The 26,942-nt window shown below is 31.5% G+C and overlaps 1 protein-coding gene across 37 annotated transcripts in view; it reads right to left on the bottom strand.

Moving 5' to 3' along the window:
- Positions 1-26,942, bottom strand: part of LOC127712112 (uncharacterized) — a 468,529-nt gene that overhangs the window by 389,515 nt on the left and 52,072 nt on the right. For 2 of the 37 annotated variants that reach the window (XM_052218356.1, XM_052218358.1), the window contains exons 32-35: positions 25,592-25,625; positions 22,735-22,800; positions 21,191-21,283; positions 19,433-19,497 (exon numbers count right to left, since the gene is read on the bottom strand). The exons of 27 other annotated variants lie outside the window; for them this stretch is intronic. In XM_052218356.1, coding sequence (XP_052074316.1) covers positions 19,435-19,497; positions 21,191-21,283; positions 22,735-22,800; positions 25,592-25,625 — 256 coding nt within the window. In that variant the 3' untranslated portion in view covers positions 19,433-19,434. Of the gene's footprint in view, positions 1-6,866; positions 7,074-16,225; positions 19,498-21,190; positions 21,284-22,734; positions 22,801-25,591; positions 25,626-26,942 lie in introns of those variants that run through there. 8 more of the 37 variants (XM_052218360.1, XM_052218361.1, XM_052218340.1 and 5 more) reach the window with 6 other exon arrangements.

The following is a 26,942-nucleotide window of genomic DNA, read 5'->3' as shown; positions in this document are numbered from 1 at the left end:
TCAGTGTCTGAGCAGAAAGTTGATGAACCAGGGTTATGTCAAAGAACGTCTTGTCCTTTTTCTAAAAAAAGTTCATCGGAAGATACCAAGACCTTGTTGATAAATATTCCGTATCAACTTCACAATTAATACACGATGGTCTTGAAGTATAGATTCTAGGTACTGATGTTGTTTATCATCTGAATTACGTGTTATAGTCTTTTTTTATTTGTCTTAATAAATTATTACTTTTACTGTTGAGTCTATCCTTGGTAATACCCATTTGACGTCGGTCGGTACTTATACATCCCGTCATAGTGTTATTGTGCTATTTTTGTATTCTTGTCTTTCGTTTGTGCTGATGTGCTTTTTCTATATTCCTTTTTGTTTTTCTTTCTTGGCATATTTGTTTGGTTTTATAGTGATTAAGATTATAACACAATGTTGACTGCTGTACCCCTATTTTTGACATTTTTACCTATTATGTCTGTTTGTTTTGTTCACACATTGTTGTCAATATAATGGAATTTTATGCGACTGTCATGCTAGTTAGAGGTTTAGCTAGCTTTAACACTAGGTTCAATCGACCACTTTCTACATAAGAAAATGCCTGTTTCTAGTCAGGAATATGACCGTTGTTATCTATCCGTTTTAAATTTTCCTCGGAGTTCGGTATTTTTGTTATTTTATTTTTTTTCGTAAATGGTCAACAAAGGGATCAAATTCATAACTGGTCACTGATTCATTATAATAATGGTCAATAAACCTTTACCTAGAAATAGAGGCATAATGGGGTCTCATCAAACCTATTTCTTTACGATAGTAAACTTTCCATTTTTATTTAGTTACATTCAAGCAGCACCTGCATAAGGAGTATATATCTCCCGTTCGATACCATATTCCATGGCTTCCGATTTATATAACGATTTCCTTGAAAAAATTTTGGTGTTTACAAAAGGTTCTTAATTGAAAATTTGAAGTAATTCCTTTAAAAGTGGTATGGACGCCATGGAGATGAGATTGGTTGTTATTGAATTATTCCCATCAGAAACGCTTAGGGCCAAACATTTGAAAGTTAAAAATATACAAAACCTGAAAATGCTAGGAGCCTAATGACCATACTTAAATAATAGACATATTTCACTAGGGTCAACGTTGTCTGGGGAATATTGAAACTCACTTTATGAGTAATTTCTTCATTAATCAACAGGGAATTTTAAAAATAAATATATTATAATTTAGGCCAGTACCGACTGTTGATCTGATTATACCCTCGGGCATAAATACTCCACCCGGAATACCGATAATTGCTAATAATAAAAAACAATGATTTAAAACGGAAAGTCAAAGAGATTGCTTTCCCTGTCCACAGATATCACGCTTATCCTTGATGTCCAAAATATGATCATTGACAATAATTGAGACCTGGATAAAACATGTAAAAGGCAAATAACTATTGGGAATTATATAGTGTTTTCAGGAAAATTCAAAAAGAAAGTATTTAATGAAACATTTACCCTTCGTAATTCTAAGAAAGATATGATCAAAACAATCAATAAATCAAACAACAAACTCATATTTGGAATAGTCCACCTTGACTGTTTGTTTCAATTATCGTATTTACTAATAATTGATAAGTTTGCCCATTTTTTGTTAGATCAGGATATGTATGTAATTTTATGAAATAACTTGGTATGTTTGTTATCATTTCAAAAACACTCTTCGAATCATTGAACATGTTGTACTGTAAACACCCGTCTTTACAATCTTATTCTCAATATAAGTTTAAGTCAAACTTAAAATCTAAAAGTTGAAAATCTTTTATGTTTGTTTGTTTTTTTTTTGTTTTTTTTTTTGTTTTTTTTTTGCAGTTCAGTGTTTCTGTTGTTACGTTGTTTTCCTCTTATAGTTGATGTGTTTCCCTCGGTTTTAGTTTGAAACCCGGATTTGTTTTCGCTTAATCGATTTATTTGACAGCGGTATACTACTGTTGTCTTTATTTATATACTTGAATGGCTATACTATAAAACAGATGTATGTGAACTTTCTTGTAACACAAAATCCATTGTATTATCAAAATCTTCATGAATGCACTGCTATTGAATTATTGTATTCCCGTACTCTAATTCGCCGTACTCTAATTTTCCGTATGCAGTTCCCTTAACTACGAGACATCGCATAAGAACTTCGGCCACCGCACAGCGCAAGTGCGAGGTGAAATGTAAAAGAATGTAAACAAACGTGCACTGGAAGGTAAATAGTAATACATGATTCTGAAAGAACAAAATAAATAAACCCAATCATAGAACAACTGTTCATGAAAACTTTAAATAACAAATGGGAACGTATGGAAAACAAAAACAAAAATATCATGGCTCTATCCATTTACTTATTTCTAGCGTGCTCCACGTGCTTTGTGATGATTGCTCATCAATGTCATGATCCGTTTAACTTCGGCAACAAACTCGAAAATTAATCAGCTTGCGATCAACAATCACTGTATAAAATATGATTTGTCGATAATACGTAACAGATTCGTAATAAAGTTAAAAAATTAGTTTAGTATTTATGCATGTATTGGTTCAATGATTTCGAAAAACATTATAGTTACAAGAAACTCGTTTCATATGACTTTAGATTTATAGATTATAATATATAGAAATTCATATTACATATTATATAGCTATGTTAATAGCTTTAATTCACCACGAATCGACCAACAACCCCTGTATGAATAAAGGCAACAGTGGTATACCGCTGTTCAATAGTCATAAATCGGTTAAGCGAAAACAAATCCGGGTCACAAATCAAATCCGAGGGAAACACATCAACTATAAGAGGAAAACAATGGAACAACAGAAACACTGAACTGCTAAGAAAAAAACGCTAACATACATAGAAACGGACTATTTGATAACAACTGCCATATTTCTGACTTGATACAGGACATTTTAAGAAGAATGGTGGGTTGAACCTGGTTTTTTGGCTAGTCAAACCTCCCGCTTATATGGCAATGTAAAAATACCTCTAAAACGACAACATTACGTGACAGGAATACAGTACAAACAAATATGATTACGAATCAGGAAGTCCTGTATTCACGTTTTTAACTTTATTATGAAATATGATTTGTCGCTAATACGTAACGTAATAAGTGTAAAACAAACGTTAATACAGGACTTAGTTTAGTATTTATGCATGCATTTGTTCAATAATTTTGAAAAAAATATGAATACAAGAAACTCGTTTCATATGACTTTAAATTTATAGATTATAATATATAGAAATTCATATTACCTATTATATAGTTATGTTGATAGTTTTAATTCACCATGAATTTTATTTATTTATAAGTGCACGTAGTTTTATATTTCACAATTAATTTCAAAAAGAAAGAATTTAAAGTGTTGAATCACATGTCGTGTCAATTTTTAACATTCATTTACCAGGAACACAATTTAAATAAGAACGGATTTCATATTTGGTTGCTTTTCCTTTAAGTGATAAGATTTAAACTTTCATGAATAAAAAGGAATAAAAAAAAAATAACCTTTATATTTATGCTAATATTTGTATGTAAAAGGATAAATCTATATGAAAATACAAGGTTCAACTCAAAAGTGTATAGAATATTATTTGAAAAGACAGGAAGTAACTTGCGGATATGTAAAATAAAAGTATAGGATCCTGGATTGCCTATGGCAAGTGTATTCCAGGTGATTTGAAATAAAAAATGTTGTTTTAATAAGAAAAATAATAAAGCAAAAAAACACACTCTACTAGCAGTGGAATCGTCTCTTTGCTAGTATATAAAAATAACTCTTTATAATTTTCACAAGTCCAAAACGCTTTCTTGGATTCATCTTCATCAGGAACACTCTTACCCAAAATAGTTGACAACAAGGGATAAACAGCTATCTGAACATGATATGAACTAAATCACCAAACGGGATATACAAATAATTTCCAAATTCATCTTAGGTTAGCTTTGCCTGAGGGAGTTAGAACCAGAATTTCTATGTATTTTCCCTTTTCCAACGGACAGTTTTTGGAAAAAAATGGAATGGATGTTTTTATAAAGAAATAAAAAAAAGTGGTATGTGTGTCAATGTGAAAACTATCCATCCGAGATCACAGAACATGAGCGTAATCAATTATAGTCACAGTTAAAGTCATATAAAACTAACATAATTTCATTCCTCCTATTACCTAATTCATGAGTAGTATTAATTCTATCACCTATAAAGGGAACTTGGTATCATTACCAATGAGACGACTATATCCATTAAAGACCAATAAAAAAGACATGGACGTTTATTAGTTGTGTACAATATGCCTCAGATTTTTTTTCTTTATTGTAAATCGACATTGAAAATCTACTATAGTTTTATAGATATTCTTTTAATTTTTTTTTCTAATGGATCATCCGAACCTTAAATTGTTTGTTCCAATGTTCTAAATTTCACTATAATTATCTTCTTTTCCCCCTTTATTCATATGAAATACAGACACGTATGTATAAATGAATTTTAAAGAGTATTTAAAATTTTTAGTATCATATGAAAGCTACTTTTATTATTTAAATATTCATTTTACAGTATAGCATACATGTATATTTTTATTTTGAAAAGGATTAAAGTGTCTCATATGTCTTAAAGCTGGGATCTAATATGGTTTTAAAGATTTTTATATTGTATATGATGATGTATATTAGATCGTGACACTATAATAAAATATTTACTTACTACTTACATACACTGGTTTTTTTGTTGTTTTTTTTTTTCGTTTTTTTTTTACAGGAAACTGCCATGGAATACAGTACTGTGTTATTGAAAATAAAACAGAAGCTTCGTATTTTGCATTATTTAATCTATCACCATAATAACATAGAGTTTATAGATAAATCACTTTTATTGGGGAATTTGCTTGAACAGATCTGCCAACAGGTCCGATCAAAACTAGGTATGTTACAGGACTGGTCAGAAGGCAAACCGATTGACAGGTCTATATGATAGAGGATAACATTAACGGGTTGAGCTAATACCGTTTCATTTGTTGTGATTTACTTAACCTGATCACTAAGATATTGTGTTGTCATTAAAAAATGTTGTCGAAAATAAAACTTTCAAAGAATGAAGACAATCTACTAATGTATTCTAAAAGGAGTATGTATACAGGGCTAGTTTAAAACAACAGTTTTTCAAACGACAGATCTATATACATAACAAATGAAAGCTTTTTTTTCTAAATGAAAGACAAAACTGTTAACTCATGACATGCAAGTTAATATGAAATCTATTTTAAGGCACCGCAAATTATTGATATTGTTATATAAACATCACTCGTGACAATTATATAAATGACACTTTCAATAATTTTCTTTTTTTTTATTGATTTCCACATTTAATCTGCTACTCTAATTTATGCAATCAAAAGAGTGATTAATTAGCCGAAATCCTCGCAGCTTCTTACTGTATTGAAAACATTCTTTCATTTTAATAGTATGTATGTTTTACAAGTAAACATAAATGTAGTGGTTTACTTTTACTTAATATAAGTCAATTCACAAATACCTTGAAATATACATGTACATCAATAAACGACGAAAACTGTTCACTTTGTTTAGACAAAAAGGATTTTTGATTGCTTTCCTTCACTTGCTTTACGATACGTGCATTAATATGCCGTTTTTAAGATCATATAATAAAGTGTGTACAGGCCTCCTACAAATCGCTAATTCATAACGGCATGAATTGAGATTCAGTTGGTAAATCGCAAAATAAAGACTGCGCGAAAAATTTCCCGGTTTACAGTAGCTTCGACAACCTTTGTTTAGATTTTGACCACAACAATCTGTTTCTGCATTGCGCATTCAAATACTTAAAATACATTTATATTTTCAACATTCTCGTTTGCTCAAAAATTAGAAAAAAAATTATTCCACTTTTCCTTGATGCCTTGCATACTAAACCGATAACGACCTATCAAAACTGATAAATATCTGGATTTACCTCTAGGCAATGCTACGAGTATCGCATGTCAAGCATGATTTATTAACCTTGTATTACCACTACATAGATGTGCCTATATACCTTCTGTTGTGTTCTTTCGCGTTTGTTCTTTTTGCCAGGTAGGACTGTTTGTTTTTGATAAAGTTTTCTGTTGTCTAAGAAATAATACAGTGTTATTAGCTGGCCAATACAGAAACAGTCAGTTCGAAACACTTTTACAAAATGATTCTAACCTATCGTACTCACTGGAAATCTTACCGTTAAATACATTGTCGGTACAGGAAATTACTTTTGAACTTGCCCTTTTCCACATGTTCCAGTCACGGTGAATTGTTTCTTCAATATTGATATTTTTTTTCATTTCCAGTCTAGGTACTTAAATTATGCTAATGCAATTCTTTTTTATCTAGCACACATTAAGTACCTGGGAAGAAAATATGAGACATTATACCCTTCTTATTCGTAATGTATGCGTTTTTGTGTTTTAATGGATGGAAATGAAACAATGACGATAAATTGAAAATTCTACTCGGAAAGGTTGTGGAATGTTTCCCCTTCAAATCGTAACAAAAAACGGATCATCATGAAATGGTTCTTGTCATTTGTAATCGAAAAATATATCCTATTCCTTTTATATACATCAAAAAAGTAGGTGAAGTGTAGACAATTTAAAACAAGAAGTGAAAATCCCGCACAAATACGGCTTTTTCCCGATATGGACCGTGCCGAAAATCAATATCAACTCATGATTCATATCAACAGGGAGACGTCATCAGTATTGCAAATGCTGATTTATCCGTATTAGGGCTGATTTGCTCATATCTTTTAATAATATGTATTATTGAACTTCTGAAAAAAAATATGAAATACACTTACTGTTTAAAAGTCAGTATTCAAATCCAACGAATGATAATATTGATGTTGTCTTTTATTCAATTCAGTAACATGTAAACAATTCCTGGTAAAGATCGTCATTTATAGTAATGAATTGCTTCAATTTTTTCTCGGAACCATGTGATATTTACAACCTTAATATATGGATAAAAATATGATGCGCACTTTCTACTACTCCGTGTTTATTAAATGAGAAGAATCAGTTTTAACTTGTGATGAATACACAATCAAATATGATATCAATAGGTATTACCGTCCATTTAAACATTAATGTACACAAAAGGATTAATTTAAACAGACATTATATGGTATTGATGTTCCTATACTTAAATATTTTGAAATTACTCAGATAACAATCTTGTCATCCTTTTTATTTGTGATTACCTATATAATATATAAAGTACTGGAAAGTTTTTGAGGAAGCCTAGAAAGCTTACAGATAAAAAGGAAGATTCAAATCAACATACTTTTGCCTCGCCTAATAGCATAGACAATTCCTTCGTTTTTCAAATAATTTCGCTCTTAGTGTTCTTTATAAAGACTTAAACATAAGATAAACCTGCAAAAATAGATACTTTTTCGAGTGTTAAAGTTAGGTTAAACCAGTAGAAATAAAAGAGCAGTGAAGTTGAGTAAAACAAGTTGAATCATTTTGAGTGCATCCAATATAGTTTTAAGTTATACTTCAGTATACTATTAAAGGTTACATAATTTGTTAGTTTACAACATATCTCGATGTATCTTTTTAGTACTATAGATAGAACATAACTTTATGACAAGCCTGATTTGTTTTCCATATCCCATCTTTAAAATGAGCTTTTTTTATTTCTGGATAAAAATTTTCTTATATCACTTGATATGGTGTATTTATTTTACTTGCGTTTTTGCTAATTTTATTTAGAGATAAATAAATTAAATTCGTTAACATATTAGATTTATTTCATGTTATGGACGCAATTATGACTCTATCGATTGTCTTCAGGTGACTTTGTCTTTGTCATAAAGAATTGATTACAGATTTCGTCGCGTGCATCCCGTTACTTTATTTATTTTAACCGGATATGATTCATTGCCGGCTATGACAACATCTGATCTGAATGAAACATGGGCTACTACACGCCCTATTTTGATGGCAGTTCGTGTTTCCAAACATTTCATTTTCATGTACTCATGTTATCCAGTCAAAGGTTTGTAGAAGTAATTGGTGAATTTGATCTAAAACCTATCTTTAATAGCGTCTTAACATACAAATGTGTTACGGCCTTTTATCAGATGTGTTTTGCTTCAATTCACTAATGTCTGTTTTACTATTTTTTGTAGTAAATGCAAAACTATTAAGTTACTTTGCAGGTAAATAAAAAATAATGCTCAAAAAAGGTTCATAACGGCTACCTTTCATTCCGAAAATAGACTGAACGAATCTTTATTGACCGCTAATTAACTATATTGATAATACTGTAAGGGCTGCAAACAATATCATGAATAAAACGAAAACACTGAACATAAGGTACGATTTATTTAGACAAAAGAGGCCGTTTAGGTACAACATTGAAAGTGAAAATAAAGAGTTTTGCAAGATAGTTTCCCCTTTGTCTTTTAGAAGGTTTTATGTGAATTGTGTTTCATATGAGTACATAAACAAGTCAGTCAGTCGCGGCGAACAATTAGTACCCATTACAATACCGACTGTTTACTATTGAATCATCAATCCTCCAAACTAACCTAATATGGGGGTCGATCAAAACGTCCAGCTTTAGGTGAGATCATCTTCGGTGTATTTGTTTTCGGAATCAATGTGGTTTATCACAAAATAAGATTTTTCATGACCTAAAACAAGAATTTTGTATTTACGACTCCCATTCTTGTAGAAGATGTTCCGTTCAAAGAGATCTTTCAACTGACCATAGGAAAAGCATTCTAAGGCGACGAAAAATCAAAAGTTTTGGTATTGCTGCAAAATTGTAAAGATTGTGATTGAAGACTTTGCAGTATATCGATAGAATGTTTAAAAATCCACATCTGAGTAACACCACTGATTGAATATATCTTATAACAAAAGATCACTGTAGAAAATATGATGGTCATAACTTTAGAAAGAAATTTAGTCGATTATATTGGTGACTCGAGTTCATACAGTTAATTATAAGGATTGTTCTTCTGGAGTTAAGGTATCCAGTATAACGACAGGAGATTGTCATCGATATTTTTATGCTAATACCGAAGGAAAATAGCACGGAGTTGTAATTTCTATAATCTCCTCTTTTATGAAAGATGTGGTTGTAAATGTGGGATTCGCAGTTTTGTTGTGAATTCCGAGTGTTTAAGGTCACATTACTTACGCCAATTAACTTCCGCAAACTCATCGAACCATTGTTTCTATTTTTTTATTTCTATAAAACTCTTCAGTTCCTAAATATCATCACACGATCATGAACTTTTGTTGTGTCGAAGGTGTTTGCATCACTTTTCTAGACAAGACATTTTAAACGAACACATGAGATATCGCAATCAAAAGGAGGCAGTTAATATCAAGATGCCGGAAGAAGGAACATTTACAAGTTTTTAAAGCCACAACCGTGGAATGAGAGTCTCATTTATCATTTATGCTGACTTTGAATACTTTGTAGAGAAGATTGTCACATGTCAACCCGATCCGTCGAGAACCTACACGAAGGCGTATCAAAGACACCAACCACCAGGTTATTGCTATTATGTGAAGTATACACATGAAGATTATAAAACACCAGTTATATACCAAGGAACCTATGTAGCTAAACAGTTTGTTCAACAAATAGAACAGGAAGTGAGGGAGATTTCCAAAATTTACAAGGACAAGAAAGAAATGGTGATGACTGAGGAAGATAATAAGAGCTTCGCAGCAAATACACACCACCACATTTGCGGCAGCGTATTGGGTGCGGACAAGGTCCGATATCATAATCACCTTACGGGTAAGTATCGCGGTTCAGTACACAATGAGTGCAACTTGGAGTATCTACAACCAAAAATTGTTCCTATTGCTTTCCACAATTTAAATAAATATGAAGCATATCTAAGTGTCAAAGAGCTGGGGTTTGCTGAAGGTAAAATTAACTGCATTCCAAATACAGTTGAAACATACATCAGCTTTTCAAAGAATATGGGAGACTTGGAGATGAGATTAATTGATTTTTTGAGGTTTGTGCCAAACTCACTGGACACTCTGTCAAAGTATTTGACAAAGGATCAGTTCAAAACAGTGGAGAAGGAATGTGGTTGCTAAGGTAGGGAGTGTACCCTACGATTATGTAGATAGCCAACATAGATTGCCAGAGACTCCACTCATATCCAAAGAGAAGTTTTACAACCATCTAAATGATGAGCCCGAGGATATTAGTAATGAAGACTATGCTTATGCGCATAAGGTATTGTCCACATTTAGGTGTAAGAACATGCGTGATTTTCAAAACCTAAAGTGTGACGTTGTGTTTTCGACAGACATTATGGAAAACGTGAGGGATGTGTACATGGAGAACTACAATCTAGACCACATGTGGTACTACACATCACCAAGATTAGCCTACGATGCAGCACTTAAAATAACAGGAGTTCTATAGGAATTATTATCCGACCCATACATGTTGATGATGTTTGAGAAAGCAACCAGAGGAGGTGTTGCTCAGATAACATATCAATATGGTAAGGCAAACAACCAATATTTAAGCGACTATGACAACACAATACCAACCAAGTATTTAGCATACCTGGACGCCAACAATCTTTATGGGTAGTCTATTGCACAACCCTTACCTACAGGTAATTTTGAGTGGGTAAAGCCGGAGGAGATTGGAGACGACGATGATTACAAGTATGAATGTGTGGTAGAATGCGATCTTGAGTATCCTAAGGTACTCCTCGATGAACATAATGACTACCCATTGACACCTGAGAATGTGGAGATTAATCAGGTACACAAACTGGTTTCGACGCCGAACAACCGAATTAAACATGTACTCTATGATATAAATCTTTAAAAACAATACCTGTGATTTGGAATTAAACTAACAAAGGTACACCGTATTATTAGGTTCGAACAAAAGTATATTACCTTGAATATGCTGAACACCAATCTTCGCGCCAAAGCTAAGACCGACTCTGAAAAGGAATTCTTCAAACTGATGAATAACTCAGTGTTTGGTAAGACAATGGAGAATATCCGTAAGAGAGTTGATGTCAAACTGGTAACATCAGAGAAACAGGCATTAAATATTATGGCCAAACCAAACTTCGATCGTCGGTTTGTCCTTACCGAAAATTTGGTAGCGGTCCACATGAAAAAGACTTAACTCGAATTTAATAAAACCATTTACTTGAGACTTTGCATCTTGGATTTGTCAAAAACCTTGATGTTTGACTTTCATTACATCTTTATGCGGAAGATGTATCATAACAACGCAAAGCTCTTTATTACCGATACTGAAAGCTTGGCTTATGAGATTGAAATCACCGATGTTTACGAAGACATTGCACCACATGTTCAGGACATGTTTGATACTTCAATTACCCAACCGAACACTCGTCAGAAATAACAACCGGCGTGAATACGAAAATCATTTGAAAATGTAAGGACGAGTGTTATGAGTGTGGTCGTAAAATTATGAAGGAATTTGAAGGTCTTCGAGCAAACATGTACGCCTACAAGGTAGATGAAGAAGTCACAAAGAAAGCGAAGGGGGTTAAAAAGAATGTAATTAAACGAAATATCACCGTTGATGAATACAAGAGATGTCTGAACACACAACAGGAAATATATAAGCATATGAACATTATTAGGAGTCACCTTCACAAAATCTTTACAGACGAGTTTAATAAAATAACACTCTCAGCCAAGGATGACAAGCGACAAATTTTGCCAGATGGTGTTCACACCCTGGCTCATAGGCATTTTAAAATTATTTGGAACAATGAAATGTAAAAATGAGTTTTGACTTTTCACTGTGAGTTTTGACTCATACATTCAAGAATGAATTTCTTAGCATTAATTGATGGACCCGTTGGAATTGGTAAAAGAACATTGTTAGATTCGTTAGCAAAAGAGACAAAAAACGTTTGTTTGGCAGAACCCGTTGAACAATATACACTTTTAGAAGAATTGTACAATGAAAAGCCTCATTGGAAAACAGGTAATTTAGATTATGCATTTGCATTACAGTATCAAATTGTACTCGCGCTAAAGGAATTGGTTCGACCGATGTGGAATACAAATCATCCAATAATCATTGACGAACGTTAGTGATGGTGTGGTCGACATATTTTTGAAGAAAATTTGAAAGAAAGAATGACAGAGGGAAATTTTAAACTTTTAGATCATTATTATAATTTGTGTACGCATAAACCTGATGTGTTAATTATTCTAACAGCTCCACAAGAAGTTGTTTTTAATCGTATTATTAATCGCGGTCGGACTGCAGAGAAAAAAACGTTTCCAAACAGTTTTTACAGACACTTATTACAGCATATGAACATTTAGTAACACTTCATCCTCATGCCATACAAGTGGACACGAATTGTACACTCAAAACTGGTGGGTGGGTGAGTAAACATAATAACGAAATGCTGCTACGATAAACTTTGGGCAAACTTCGAATAACTTTAATTTCTCAAAAGAATCCTTTATGTTATACTAAATCATGCTTTTCACGTATCTAATGAGCTGCATATACCCTTTAAAGTCGAATTGCAAGTATATGCCATCAAATCATAACTTACATAAGAAGAAACAATGTGCTTAGAATAAACACAAACACGTGTTTGTAGTAAACAATCACTTGACCGTTACTACATCATGTGAACAATGACGTTAATAAATATAATTTATATTCTAATTCGCCAAGCTCAAATGAATATGAATTCTTTAATAAACAAGAAATGATTGTAACAGGATGCTGTTACGAAGTCTCCTAAACGAATCTCCCATAATTCGTAATTCCCAGGGTCACCTTACATTGGGCAACGTCCAGTGAAAATTGGTTTGGTCCTGTAAAGTTAGCTTTTCATTATATCAAATGTTTGATCGCTCTACAGACAATGAAAATTGGAGGAACAACCTAATGAAGATCATTTTTTCATTGTTCGTGAAAGGATCAACTGCTTCAACACCTGGATTCCAGCATTTAGAATTAAATCTTGTTAATTTTTACTCAAATTACGCGCAAACCTGTCCACAGTATGCGGACCCCCAATGGTCATCTACTAATTTGAAACTTCTTTATTTGGTCCAAAGTCTTCAACATCAATCATTTGAAAAATTTGATCAGCTTTTGTATACTTTGATCTCGGGATCCAAACTACATTTAAAGAATATTCAATTCAGAACACAACTTACAAATATTAATAGTTATTTCTTGTAAATTAACTTTTGTACTTCCTTTCTGAACAATGGAAACGCAGTTATTATATCTTTTTATATGCCATCAAGACCTTCATAATCATGATAATTATTTGGACTAGTCTTGTGAAAATGATTGTGAATTGTTGGATCTCGTTCCATATAATTGTATGAATTTAAAGATTATATATACGTCACAAAAATACGTCACTGTATGTGGTGTCCTGTGCTGTTGTGAATGGAAGATGTCCGTTGTTATTCTACGGTTTGTTGTAATGTACTATTTTATCATGTATATTATTTATTTAAGCGTTTCTCTGTGCTGAGTGTTCTTGTGTTTGTAAGTACTGTATTCCTGTCACGTAGTGTTGTCATTTTAGCGATATTTTTTAACATTGCCATATAAGCGGGTGGTTTGGCTAGCCATAAAACCAGATTCAACCCACCATTTTTTTCCTCAAATGTCCTGTACTAAGTCAGGACTATGGCAGGTGTTATCAAATAGTCCATTTCTATGTATGTTGGCGTTTGTTTTTGTTGCACTTCAGTGTTTCTGTTGTTCCGTTGTTTTCCTCTTATATTTGACGTGTTTCCCTCGGTTTTAGTTTGTAACCCGAATTTATTTTCTCTCAATCGATTTATAACCTTTGAACAACGGTATACTGTTGTTGCCTTATACTTTATACATTAAACTTTTTATGTTACTCATGACTGTACACATTGAAAGTACTTTTCCGGTTACCTAACCTAATTTCCGTGTTGTGCTGTGAAATTAGGAAAGTCATTAAAAAAATCAACCAATGATATACGTGTATATTCTAATTGAAAAATCAGACGCATCCAAAACTAAACCTAACCACTCTTAATATTGTACTTTTTCAAAAATAGATTTATCTATGCTAATGAAAAAAACCTGCTTCTAACAAAGAGTTTTCTTTTAAAGACGAACATTCCTTAGCTTCTACAAAATTAATGTAGTTAAGTTTTACCCTCTCCTAGTCCATCATCTAAGCAAAGTACAATATCCACACTATTTTCTTGCCAATATTTTACGATTGGTCCTTAATATTTTTATAGCAGATATGGAGCTGATGATAGACCAAAAGTTCAACATTATGAAGCAGTAAAATTTATTGTCCCAGCAAAATCTTAAATATATTTGTTGTTTAGTACAAACGTCATAATGAAAATATCCAGACTTAAGATAAAATTTATATAGATAGCAATCTTTTTTTTTAAATAATTTTAAACCACCTTCCAGTCTTTTTCAGATATTTTTTTATCTTTTCCTTTTTAACAAAAACATTCAGTTCACTTAAATCTAAGATGAAATGTTTATTGTCTGAACTTTGAACAGCCACACTTAGTTGCTTGACAGTAAAAGGTTGAAATGGAATTTCAATAACACATCCAAAATACAGCTGATAGCACGTTTTTCAGCAGAATGGATCCGTTTATCGTATTCGAAATCGGACGCAAGGTCGTCACTCTCATATTCACGGATGGGCCAGCCTGCGGGAGATTCGTTGCCAATGCGGATAAGCTTATTGCGCTGCTTAACTTTGAGGATAGCACCATATAGCAATTCAAGACATGCTGCATCTTCATTAGGAATACGCTTCTAAAACTTAACAAGGTCGGCCATGATATCACTTTTGAAATTAAACTGTATTTAGTTTCCTTCACCTTGAAGATTGACTGAAAGTTCTTGCTTAAGTTTGGTTGCAAAGTTTTCATTACAAACTGCCAAATCTTTATGAAAAGTAGCAATCTTCCCGTAAAAATACGTCTTTTACAGCAAAAAAGGTATCCACCAAGTTGTTATTACCTGTATGATGTGCAGAATTAACACTAAGCAACGAATGCACATACGGGACAGCTAAAGATTCTTTGTCAACAAGTTTCTCTGAGTCAGACATACCACAATAACGAAATGCTATTTCGTAAACCATACTTGCCATAGGCAAACTTCGAATAACTTTAATTTCTGAAACAAACCTCTTAAGTTATACTTTAAAATCATGCTTTTCAAGAGTCTGATGAGCTGCATATACCCGTAATAGCCGCTTTCCAGGTATATGCTTTCCAATCATTACCAACATAAACACATACCATGTGCATAGTATAAACACAAACACGTGTTTATAGTAAGCAATCACTATAAAAAAAAAGATGTAGTATGATTGCCAATGAGACAACTATCCACAAGAGACCAAAATGACACAGAAATTAACACCTATAGGTCACCGTATGGCCTTCAACAATGAGCAAAGAACATACCGCATAGTCAGATATAAAAGACCCCGAAATGACAAATGTAAAACAATTCAAACGAGAAAAATTACGGCCTAATTTATGTACAAGATAATGAACGAAAAACAAATATGTTACACAACAACAAACGACAACCACTGAAGTTATACTTTTAAAATCATTCTTTTCACGAGTCTGATGAGCTGCATATACCCATAAAAGCCGCATTCTGGGTATTTGATTTTCAATCATAACTAACATAAACACAACCCATGTGCATAGTGACTGTACTAAACCGTTACTATATCATGCGACCAATGACTTTATTAACCATATTTATATTATACGAAGCAGGTAGTTGTCATAATTAAGAATTATTCATTTAACAGTGAAACGATTAACATTCTTTAATTATTTTTCATCATTAACACTTGTGTATGCAGCACTTGGGGCTTCTTGTTGACACTCGAGTACAATCTGTGATTTTTATGTTTCATCGTGAATGTTATCATGTGTATTTTAATTTTCTATTGATTTTTTGGAAATTATAATGTCGACAGAATCCTGACCGTTAGAAATCGCAGACATTTTAAGAGATGCCTACAGAAATCCTTGCATAATTAAGGCTAGCATTGTTATAGCATACATTTATCAAAGATAATGAGGACGTTGTCAAAACACAAAAATCCGTGCGCATTGCACGTGGGTTTCATAAAATTAATAGCATAAACAGTTTATTAACAAGACAAAAACAACATTCAAAAGACATCTATTGGTTATGGCAAACAAAATCAACATATACAATATCTCTGGAAAAACCATCCGCTTCATGTTTATCAACTTACTAGACATTTCATAGCGTCGAACATATACAATTTAAACATTCAGATTATCTCACATGTTATTACAAATCTTAAACAAACCAAATAAAAAACAAGAAATAATCCCAACTTAATACATTTATAGATATGTGCTAAAATAAACTAATCAAAACAAAATAAAATATAATTATAAATACATTGGAGAATTAGGCACTTGATATCACAGTATTTAAAAACAAAACATAACAAATCTTCTAAAAACGAGGTAAATTAACAACCCATCTACACCACAACACCCGCAAAAAAAAAATCAAAACAAATCAAAACAAAACAACAAAAAACCCCACTCCCTCCCCCAAAAAATATAAATAATAAGATAGAAAAAAATAATAGTTTATCGTACAAACATTATTTAGATGTTAGACACATGATTTCAAATACTATAAAATAATTATATACTTAATATACATATAAATTGATCACGTATAACGTATAATAAATGTCTGAACAACTTTTGTTTCCTTAATTCTTTTTATCGTCTATTCAACAATTTCATATTCTACAGGAAAAAAATGCACTTGCAATGTTTATCATTATCATCATTATTATTGTTATTAATGGAGTAGCCATTAGACCTTTTTTTTCACTTTTATAGAAATAATACTTTGTTGATTCACACTGTTCCAATCGCTTTACAAAAAAATATTGCATGGCTTGACGAGTATGATGTCCTCGAAGACAAAACCAGAAACAATAAATTTCTATCGTTGAAGACTGTATATTGTCCTATTGATATCTTTTAATTGTTTTTGGTTCGTTTTCTCTCTCAGTTACGAATACCCCACATTTCCGTTTGTTCATATTATAAAAAATAAAATCTTCAATGAAGAAAATCATAGTAGGAAACCCACACTCTGCATTATCATATCAACTAGGAGATAAATACTCCTTATGTAAATAATGATAGAATGTTGCTACCGAGAGATGGAAAGGCCACCAATGAAAAATTGCAATATTTCTTTTTAATTAGTCGAAAAGTTAAGTTGTAAACTAATCGCTATTGTCAATATCTAAATGTAAACAAAGATATGAAGCAGATATAAATGTATCTGTGATATGCTGTTTTTCAAGTTGTTTAAGATAGATGCGATCTAGTTAGTCACAACATTTTAAGTTTTCAGCCAGAACACATTATCTATATAGAGGAAGGTGAATGTAAAGGAAAATGCCATTTTGTTTTCATTAAACCAGTATTTCTTTATTGTAGAGCCGAAGTCCTGTCTTTAAAGAATTATAGACACCTTAAAATTTGGTTACTTGGTTGACGATTACGGAATTACTGTCTCATTTAAAACATCATCAAATGTAATGTATCAAGCAATTGCATTTTCTGGTCATGAGCAAAACAACGGGTGCGGCATTGTGGTGTATTAAAATCTTTCTAAGAATCTAAGTTCACAACCGGTTTTTTAGAGGTTCGTATTGCTCGTTCTTTGTTTTTCTTTCCAACCAGAGTGTATGTTTTAATTAACTTACTATTTTTCATAACTCTCCATTTTTCTTTTTTATTTACCCATAGTTTTATTGAAAGGGTTTGTGTTGCCAGTGCTTTAGTTTTATGTGTTGTTAATTTTTTAGTATTTATTTTGAAGTTTTATGCTTTAATATCTATACCGTTCCTGTATTCATGTATCGATCTTCATTTATTCTTTGTCATGAACGTTTGTATATATTTAAATATATAACATTTGGTCATGAATAAGGGTTGCATTTTTTTACACGTATCAGTGATTTATTAAAATAGTCAAACAAAACCAACTAGTTACTATATGATATCATATCACCGGCTATGGCTTATTTAACAGGTGTAACACGACGAATGTCACTAGTCTTGACCTTTTTTCAACATTTGATTTAATTTCTGTTAGTGTTGTATTTCGTGTCGCTGAACTTTATTTTTCTGAATAAGACTTTGTAAACTTTTCTCGACGTTTTTTGTTTTCTTCTCTTGACCAAAGTGGTGTGTGTCCTTCTTCGACACGTGGTTTTGATTTCTCGTTGGTAAATTCATGCTGTGCATCAAATGTAATATGATTCTTGATTGTTTCTTAGGCCTGACTATTTGAATTTCATTTGATAAAGGATATACAACATCATAAGCGGATTTTGTTTGTAAGTGTGTTTTCCCCATTAAACAGTTCTAAAATTCGAACAATTGGCCAACTGAACGCATGTAATATTGATTCGAAATTACTGTCTTACATTGATACTTGTAATTATTTTTATTTTTTTATATTTTATTATCGTGATTATGGGATCTAAGAGAACTTCGATTTTGCTTCAAACGAAACCAATTAAATATATATAATATAGACACGATAGTTTATAATCGTCGAAAGTATTGAAGACAACAATATTTTTCCAAACACTCAAAGTTCTTGACTCATTTTCGAAAGTCACAATTATCTATTTAGATTCAAATTGTACATGTATATTTATTATCAATTTCGTAAGTGATAAATCAGATGAAAGCTTTTATTGACGTATCTATTTAGGTAAATGGAATGTATTTTTTAATAAATATTTGAATGCTGACATTTACAAATACTATATGATATTCAAATGAAAGTGAAAACCTTCTATTCGGTAAATCCTTAAAAGTACTTAAAATGTTGACTCCATGTTGCTGTTTGATTTGAGAACAAATTATTGTTAAACCATTTATTGAATTGGATTTACATAATCTGATTAACCATGCTACTTGTTTTCAATTAATAAGCACGATAAACGCTTTTTTTAGATGGTTATATCCAATATATAATACAAAACCTCTAACTGATTTTAACTTAGAAAATGCACTTAAGTTTGCATCTCGAATTCATAGTTTTAGGAAATCAATTCTGAAAAATAAAATTCTAAAGCTTCCAATTAAAGCCTTTTTAAAATGAATAATCAAATGATTAACTTAAAGCTGAAATATATCTTTCGACGTGTGATGTTTTTCATCAACGGCTGAATCTAGATCTGTAACACGATGTATGACGTATAGTATCTTGTAAATGGCACATATGCACGGTTTATTATCATAAAGGATAACAATATCTCACTTTTACAATTGAGTTGATGCAGGCTGGAATTCTTGTTCCGTGTTGTGCTTGAACTCTGCCCTTATCTGTAGAAATAAATTGATGCCTTTCATTTAATATTATTTTAGAAACATATATAATTTGTATGTCGCTTTTATTATCAAGATTATATCAAAGAATATTTTCTGTTAAAGAATGTGATTGACTAGCGTCATTTAAATAAGTAGCATATTTGGTGTGTACCCTTTCAAAAGGAATATCATTGAGTGGATCGAATGTTTTGAAAATTATAATTATTAATTTTAAGAAAAATTAAATACATACATTTTAAGTTCTTGATGGTGATAACTTCACAACAGTTTCAAATTGTTTATGAAAATGAAGTTATTTTTTTTACATTTGGAAACTTTCACAAAAGACCGATTGCTCCGATACGTGGGTGTTTGTAGCCTTAAAATAGTACAATGCGTCAATCATTTCAAGGAAATGTTTATTCTTTTCATAAGTAAATATCATAAATTTTTGTCATCTTAGTGCAGAAATGACATTGCTTATGTCAGTATGATATCAGAACATTGTCCAAATTGAACGTAAGTGACACATTTACATTAGTCAAATTAGGTATGAGGAACAATCTCACAAAAAAGATATGTATCTACAATCTACGTGGTAATTTACCTACATGTGATATTCAAACTGAGGCTATATGGCAAGTTCATTTATGCTGTTTTTCTTAAATTCAAGAAATTTGAAAGATGAATAAAGTCGTGTGTAAAATACATAATGACATTTCTCATAGGATTTCTCAAACTGTGCCCCTTTTACTTTGAAATTTAATGATATACTAGTGGGGGATATTTGGGGAAGAAAAGTTCACTTCTACAACTTTAGCAACGCCAAAAAAGTATAACAAAAAATACCGAACTACAAGGCAAATTCAAAAGTCTAAAAACTGACAAAATAAAACGTTATCAACCAACGGAACGAGTGGAAAACAAAAGTCATATTCCTGACTTCGTACAGGCATTTTCCAAAGAAAAAGTTTGGTTAAACCTACTTTAACCAAGTTATTGAGAGTTGTTTGGCATTTTTCTCACCTCATGCTTTGATAATTTCTCAGACAACTGTCATCCATGTTACAGGTTTAACTAGCTGTTAAACAAGATTAAATCATTTTAATGAATGCCTATACCAAGTCAGCAATATGACAGTTGTTTTTCAAACGTCTATAGGAAATTTGTTAGAAAGAAATGGTATCTGAAAAGCTTGTGTTATTTAGACGCTTTAATGATGTTACTTGGCTAATTTATAATACTTTACCTGAATGTTTAATTGGAAGGACTAAAAGTGACCTTGTCATGCTTCTCCTTTCCATTTGCTTTTTACAACACTATTTATTTGATGCTACATCGAAAGACGTTTAGTAATTTCTGAAGTTACTTGGACTTAAACATTTAATCTAAGAAGCTCAGGTATTGTGGCCAACAATTATAGTTCAACGTAGTCCTCATTCTAAACGACTGCGTAATGAATACACACATCTACATATACCCAACATTGGTTTCTGAACAATACAAATTTTGATGTCAATTGAATACAAAACAATTAGAAATTAAACACAACATATGAAAACTGAACTACGTCATAGAAATAAATTTGAACTTGGTGTGTGAGCAGATTTAGAACGATGTTAACAATAGTTCAGTCACATTGATAACAAATAGTTAGGTTATGCTACTCTTTGTATGAGGGTTTGCTCTAAACAAGAAAGTTACAAACCATAGATTTTATCTCTTTCATATTGTCGTGATTTATCTTCAACATATCATTTTTGATCATTTTCAACACATCTTCTTTGATTATCTTCAACATCTTTTACATAAAAATGGAATCACTTTTGTATTATACATATGCAAGAAAATGACACCAGTAAAATACCCTTCTTTCTTTTTTCTGAAATTTGTTTTTTTTTGTATTATATATTTACAGTAAATCACATATATGATACTTGAAATGCTAGGCATTAACATTTGACGGACCGATGATTTATCTATGAGTGATCTAAAATATTGATCGATGCAAAAATCTGCAGCTTGTTTCAATCATATCACTGGATTGTTTGTGTTAAAGGTGTTATGAGTGCTGCCACCGATTCATTTGTCCATCGATTGGACGGTCACATATTAAACACGGTATGTGAAATGTTCGGCTACGATTGTGTTTTTTCGAGTGAATCGGTCACATTTTTTCGAAGAAGAACGGGTTTCTTTGCGAGTAAAATTACATACGAACAAATCGATTGACTATCATATTGTAAGCATATCAGTTCAATTAAAAACTGTCAAAATTACGTTAAATAATATCAAAGTTTGGAACACAATCTACGCATAATTGTTTTCTATTTTATTTAAAGTCAAGCTTTAGGCATCGTCCGGATTATTATGAGTACTACATTGATATTTTCTAGGCTGTTCTAGTACCAAAATCCTTTTGACTCCGTTTTTCTAGTGCTGCAGTCATATTGTCCGTAGTTTTATTGACGTTTACCCATGTCGTCTTTTGTGCATAGAAAAAAAAACATGAGGGATAGTTTTCTAAAGCCAATTCATATGTCTAATTGATTTAATCTCTAAAAGACCGTAATCATCCAAATACAAGTAGTTATGGAAATGTAACAATATCAAGCAACAAGCTAACATATCTTCAATAATAAGTAAACAATGCAAATAAAAGCATCGTAACAATTTTCGACATCATTGAGACATAACATAACGTCTATTTTTAGGTTGAGAGAAAGAACAATTTCAAACAATAAATCTACGAAAATGCTACATTGGTTTCTCAACAGCTATTCAAGGATTAAGAAATGAAAACAACACATTATAAATTTCATGCGTCCGAAGCGCTTTTCCGGATCTACCTTCATCAGGAACTCTCAATGCCAAATATTTGAAAGCCAAGGATGTGTAAGAACCGAAACAGTCAAAGAGCTATACGACCAAAAAGAACATAAAAAATATTAAGCAACACAAGATTTTAAATTTTAACATGAACAACATAATGATTTGCAACTCACTGCCAAAAGAAGATTTGTAGACGATTTTTTTAAATTTTAAATCAAGATGGAATGATCTTAAATAATCCTTTTAATAAATGAAGAGAAGAATCAGTATGCAGAATTAAAACCGAATGGCAAGTAAGAGAACTCTGAAAAATAAAATTGTCATTTGATATTAAAACTAAAATCAAGCCATACATAACAAGTTCTTTCATACGAAAAAAAAAAATTTTTTTTTTTATATCTAATGCATGCTTATTGTTACCTCGTCAGCTCTTAAATTCTGGTCCTTAAGCTCTCTGTTCATAACGTCCATTTGATTTTGAAGTTTCTACGTAGGAGACATAAAAATTACTACAATATCTGGTTACACCAATACTAAACTCTTTACTGTATCAATTATTGTTAACAACTACCCGAGATGGGACAACTTAACAAACTAGGATTCCTCGATATGTTAGTTTAAAGCTTAACCTGAAGATTTAGAGGATCATTTTTTCTTTAATATATTTAAATTAAGTATGACAATATTCCTTGTAAAAAGACATACTGATATAATTTCTGTATACTACTATTTCTAATGAGAAAATATAAAGTGAAACGAAGCTCTGGAGAAACAAACGAGTCAAAAGATATCAAGGGGTCATCCAAAACTCATAAGTTGAAGATACTCGACAATGGCATTGCAAACAACGATACACGATGAGAAGACAAACAAGTCAACAAACACTACATATGAAATTAAAGACTGGACAACACGAACCCAACCAAAAACATAGACTAAAATTAGTAACTTCGAAAGGGTGAGCTGTTCCTGCTACATGTATGGCACATTTCATGTTGCTCATGCAAGTACAGACCCGGTGATATGTCTCCTTCGATTATGTCACAATCGAGGAAAAAGGAAAGGAGGACGATATGTTGGAATATACAAGTGGTTATCTGTGAGACAGAAATTTCATTACGGTCAACAACTCGTGATATCGTCCGTTAAATTTCGAAGGAATGGCTTTAACTTTACCACTTGGAAACCTTGGTTCAATTGCTTCCTTGTAAGAAAATATCATGTATCAAGGAAAATCATGCAAATGAAAATTATATCAAGATATATAATCCACATGCTTGCAAATGAATACAAAATAATAATAAAAAAACAATAAAAGGTGAAATTTTAAATACTTTTTAAGAACTATTTTAAAATACAAATTAGAAAACTTTTCTTGCAAGTCCCCTTAACAGCATTATGCTTTGAACGACTAAAATGAAGTTAAATATTTTATATTATGCACTGTGATATTCCTTTTTTGGGAACAATGAAAGAAACAATAAAAAACACGTAATTTTATAGTAACAAATACTATAGATGTTACTGCTACGTTACTTGACCTTCAGGCTACATTGTGCATTGCATCATACTTATTTCTTAATTTTGAAAATTCAAGCAATTCACAACATTTCTATCAATACTTGAACTTTCCAAATAGACACAATCATAGTACTTCATTGTACTATAAAGACAGTTACATACAGTTCAGGTATCAGACTAACAATTCAATAAATCAGCATTAAGAACATTTTAAAAATGAGTACATCTGTCTCATTATAGGACGTTTGGTGTTGCTTACTTAAACAAATAGCTTGAATACACAAATAAAGGCAACAGTAGTATACCGGTGTTCATAGGTCATAAATCGATTGAGAGAAAACAAATCCGGGTTACAAACTAAAACCGAGGGAAACACATCAACTATAAGAGGAAAACAAACGAACAACAGGAACACTGAAGTGAACAAAAAAAAAAACCGCTTACATACATAGAAACGAACTATTTGATAACAACTGTCTTATTCCTGTGTTGGTACAGGACATTGTAAGACAAAATGATGGGTTGAACCTGGTTTAATTGCTATCAAAACCTCCCGCTTTATGACAATGTTAAAAACTATCGCTGAAATGACAACACTACGTGACAGAAATACAGCACAAACAAACGCAAGAACATTCATCACAGAGAAACGCACAAATAAATAATATTATAGTTGACACAACATGCAAACTGTAGAACAACAACGAACATTTTTATCAACGACAAACACCACAGGATATAAAAAACAGTGACGCACTTACGTAACTAACATGCAATCTCGAACTTTATAGAATTATTTTCACAATACTCGTCCAAAGAATTTTCATGACAATGATGTTATGGAAAGACACTTTTATAATTATTTGGACAACAAACGATAAGACATAACAAAACTGAAATGAGTCCTTTTTGGTAATAGACTAATATTTTATCGACTAATTATCACTCAGTAATTTTACCCCTTTCAGTAGTTGGATACATCTTATAAACTATTATCTCGTCGGCATGATTTCATTTTGAATTTGATCCCGCCATATAATAATTGCCTTTAGGGTTCCATCTCAACAAAACTAGGAATGATTTTTGGTTTCATACACACATATGATCAGTTGGTACTTGTATAACATCAAGTACCAATAATTTAATTTGTTATATACTTATTAGTTAATACAGGTAAATTGTATGTGTAATACGAATATGATCAATCTAATTTATTTTATTTTTATCTGACTTTCCAAATTGTGGTTGCGAGCAACCAGCTAAGGGTTAGTCTTGACAAACTATTTCCTTCGCACGTAATTCGATATAATATGTTTGTATTGCTTTATACACAAAGTTTTCATAAAGTAAAATCGATGTCCTATAAAAAGTCATAAATATTTAGTCATCAATTGTTTTACTATTGGACTTCGCTTTTTTGTTCAAATCACAATCACTCGTTTTTCGTTTGAAGGGATTGGTCAGTGCAAAATTGTCTACCGCATCATCGATGTCAAATTTGGTTTATTAGATGTACATTTTTTCGCTTAGCAATGTTTTGTTACATTTAGCACACACTTATATATTTTATGTAACCTGTTGGAATTTTAACTTCCAGTTTTTAGTTTTCTATGTTGTGTTTTGAAAATGTTTTTTGTACTATTATTTGTCTTTATCTTTTTTAGCCATGGCGTTGTCAGTTTATTTTCGCCTTATGAGTTTGAATATCCCTCTTATATCTTTCGCCCCTCTTTTACATTTAATATTGAATACTAACCGTTATTTTATCTTCTTCTGTGATCTCAATTTTCCTATTATATTCCAAAAAAAATCTGTTAGTCGTTCAATGATTCGACTTACTAGAGACAAGCCATAACGATAATAAGAAATCGACTGATTTATACATGTTATAAAGCAAATGATAATGGTAATAATACTTATGATAATAATAATTATAAGATAATTACATAATTTGAAAAAAAAAAATTAATCCTCAAAAGTGCAATCGTTTAAATTTATAGAACTAAATATACTGAAATGATATCATTGATTTACAATATGAATAAATTTCAACTTGGACTGTTTGATATTCATCTGCATAAATCGATGTCATTCTATTTGGTATTTAGTTGTTGCGAGTCATTACTCCCATCCGCGATGCTCCCATTTTAATATCCTATATAAGCAGTTTTAACAAGTTTTCATCATATTCAATGAAAAATTACGTCGTTTAGAAATATTTCAGTGGGTGAAAACTATTTGAAGAAAAAATGATATTAATATTCCAGGAGCCATTAGACAACTTTGAAGAATGTGTGATACTAATCACTGCCCTAGATACATGTTGTAATACGTGAAATGCAGCAGAGAAAATCAGGAGGAGCTTGAACCCTGATGAATATTGTATCATGCAAGAAAAGAAAATATCAATTATACTTTTGATATATACGGTTTCAGATTCTACTACTTCACACAAATTAGACAAAACGTTGGCACAAAATTTGATTGTTAAGACTACGGAAGTGCTGTGATTCAAATTATTATATCACAAAATTCTTTAATTCTTAAAAGTTATGTTTTATCTTGTTGAGCAAATGAGACAAACTAGTACGTCGTGTTAATACAGAAATGTATTTTGTGAGGTCATAGAGATATACATGACATAAAATAACCATTTTACCCATAATTTTCGTAAAATTTTAGAATAACAACAGCCTCATCAGAACATTTCATATTTACCCAAAAACAACATCTAGATATATTATACAAGTTTATACAAACTATATGTTTGAGTACGGTTTTTCTGATGTCTAAATATAAGATTTCAAAATGACGCCTACTGGCAGATTTTACGCTTTTTTTAGCCATCAGAATGTGTGAATGTGTAAAGTAAAGTTTTTAGAAGAATATTTTCAATAGAATTATTATTCTTTCTTTCAAATTCAATGAGTCCAAACATTGGCCTGCTACTTTGATTCGTAAGAAGTAACAAATATGAAAACAAATTTAAATCACACGTCTTTAAGCCATTACTAAAGGCTTTTGAAAGGAAATACTGATCGTTTTCAATGTTTGCGAATGATGATTAGAAGCCTACCTATATGTTAGTATAGGCCTACAGTACAGCA

The sequence above is a fragment of the Mytilus californianus genome, unplaced genomic scaffold (assembly GCF_021869535.1).
Source record: "Mytilus californianus isolate M0D057914Y unplaced genomic scaffold, xbMytCali1.0.p SCAF_8, whole genome shotgun sequence".
NCBI lineage: Eukaryota > Metazoa > Mollusca > Bivalvia > Mytilida > Mytilidae > Mytilus > Mytilus californianus.
Note: the sequence above shows the minus strand (reverse complement) of the source record. Positions and strands in the feature narration are given on the sequence as shown.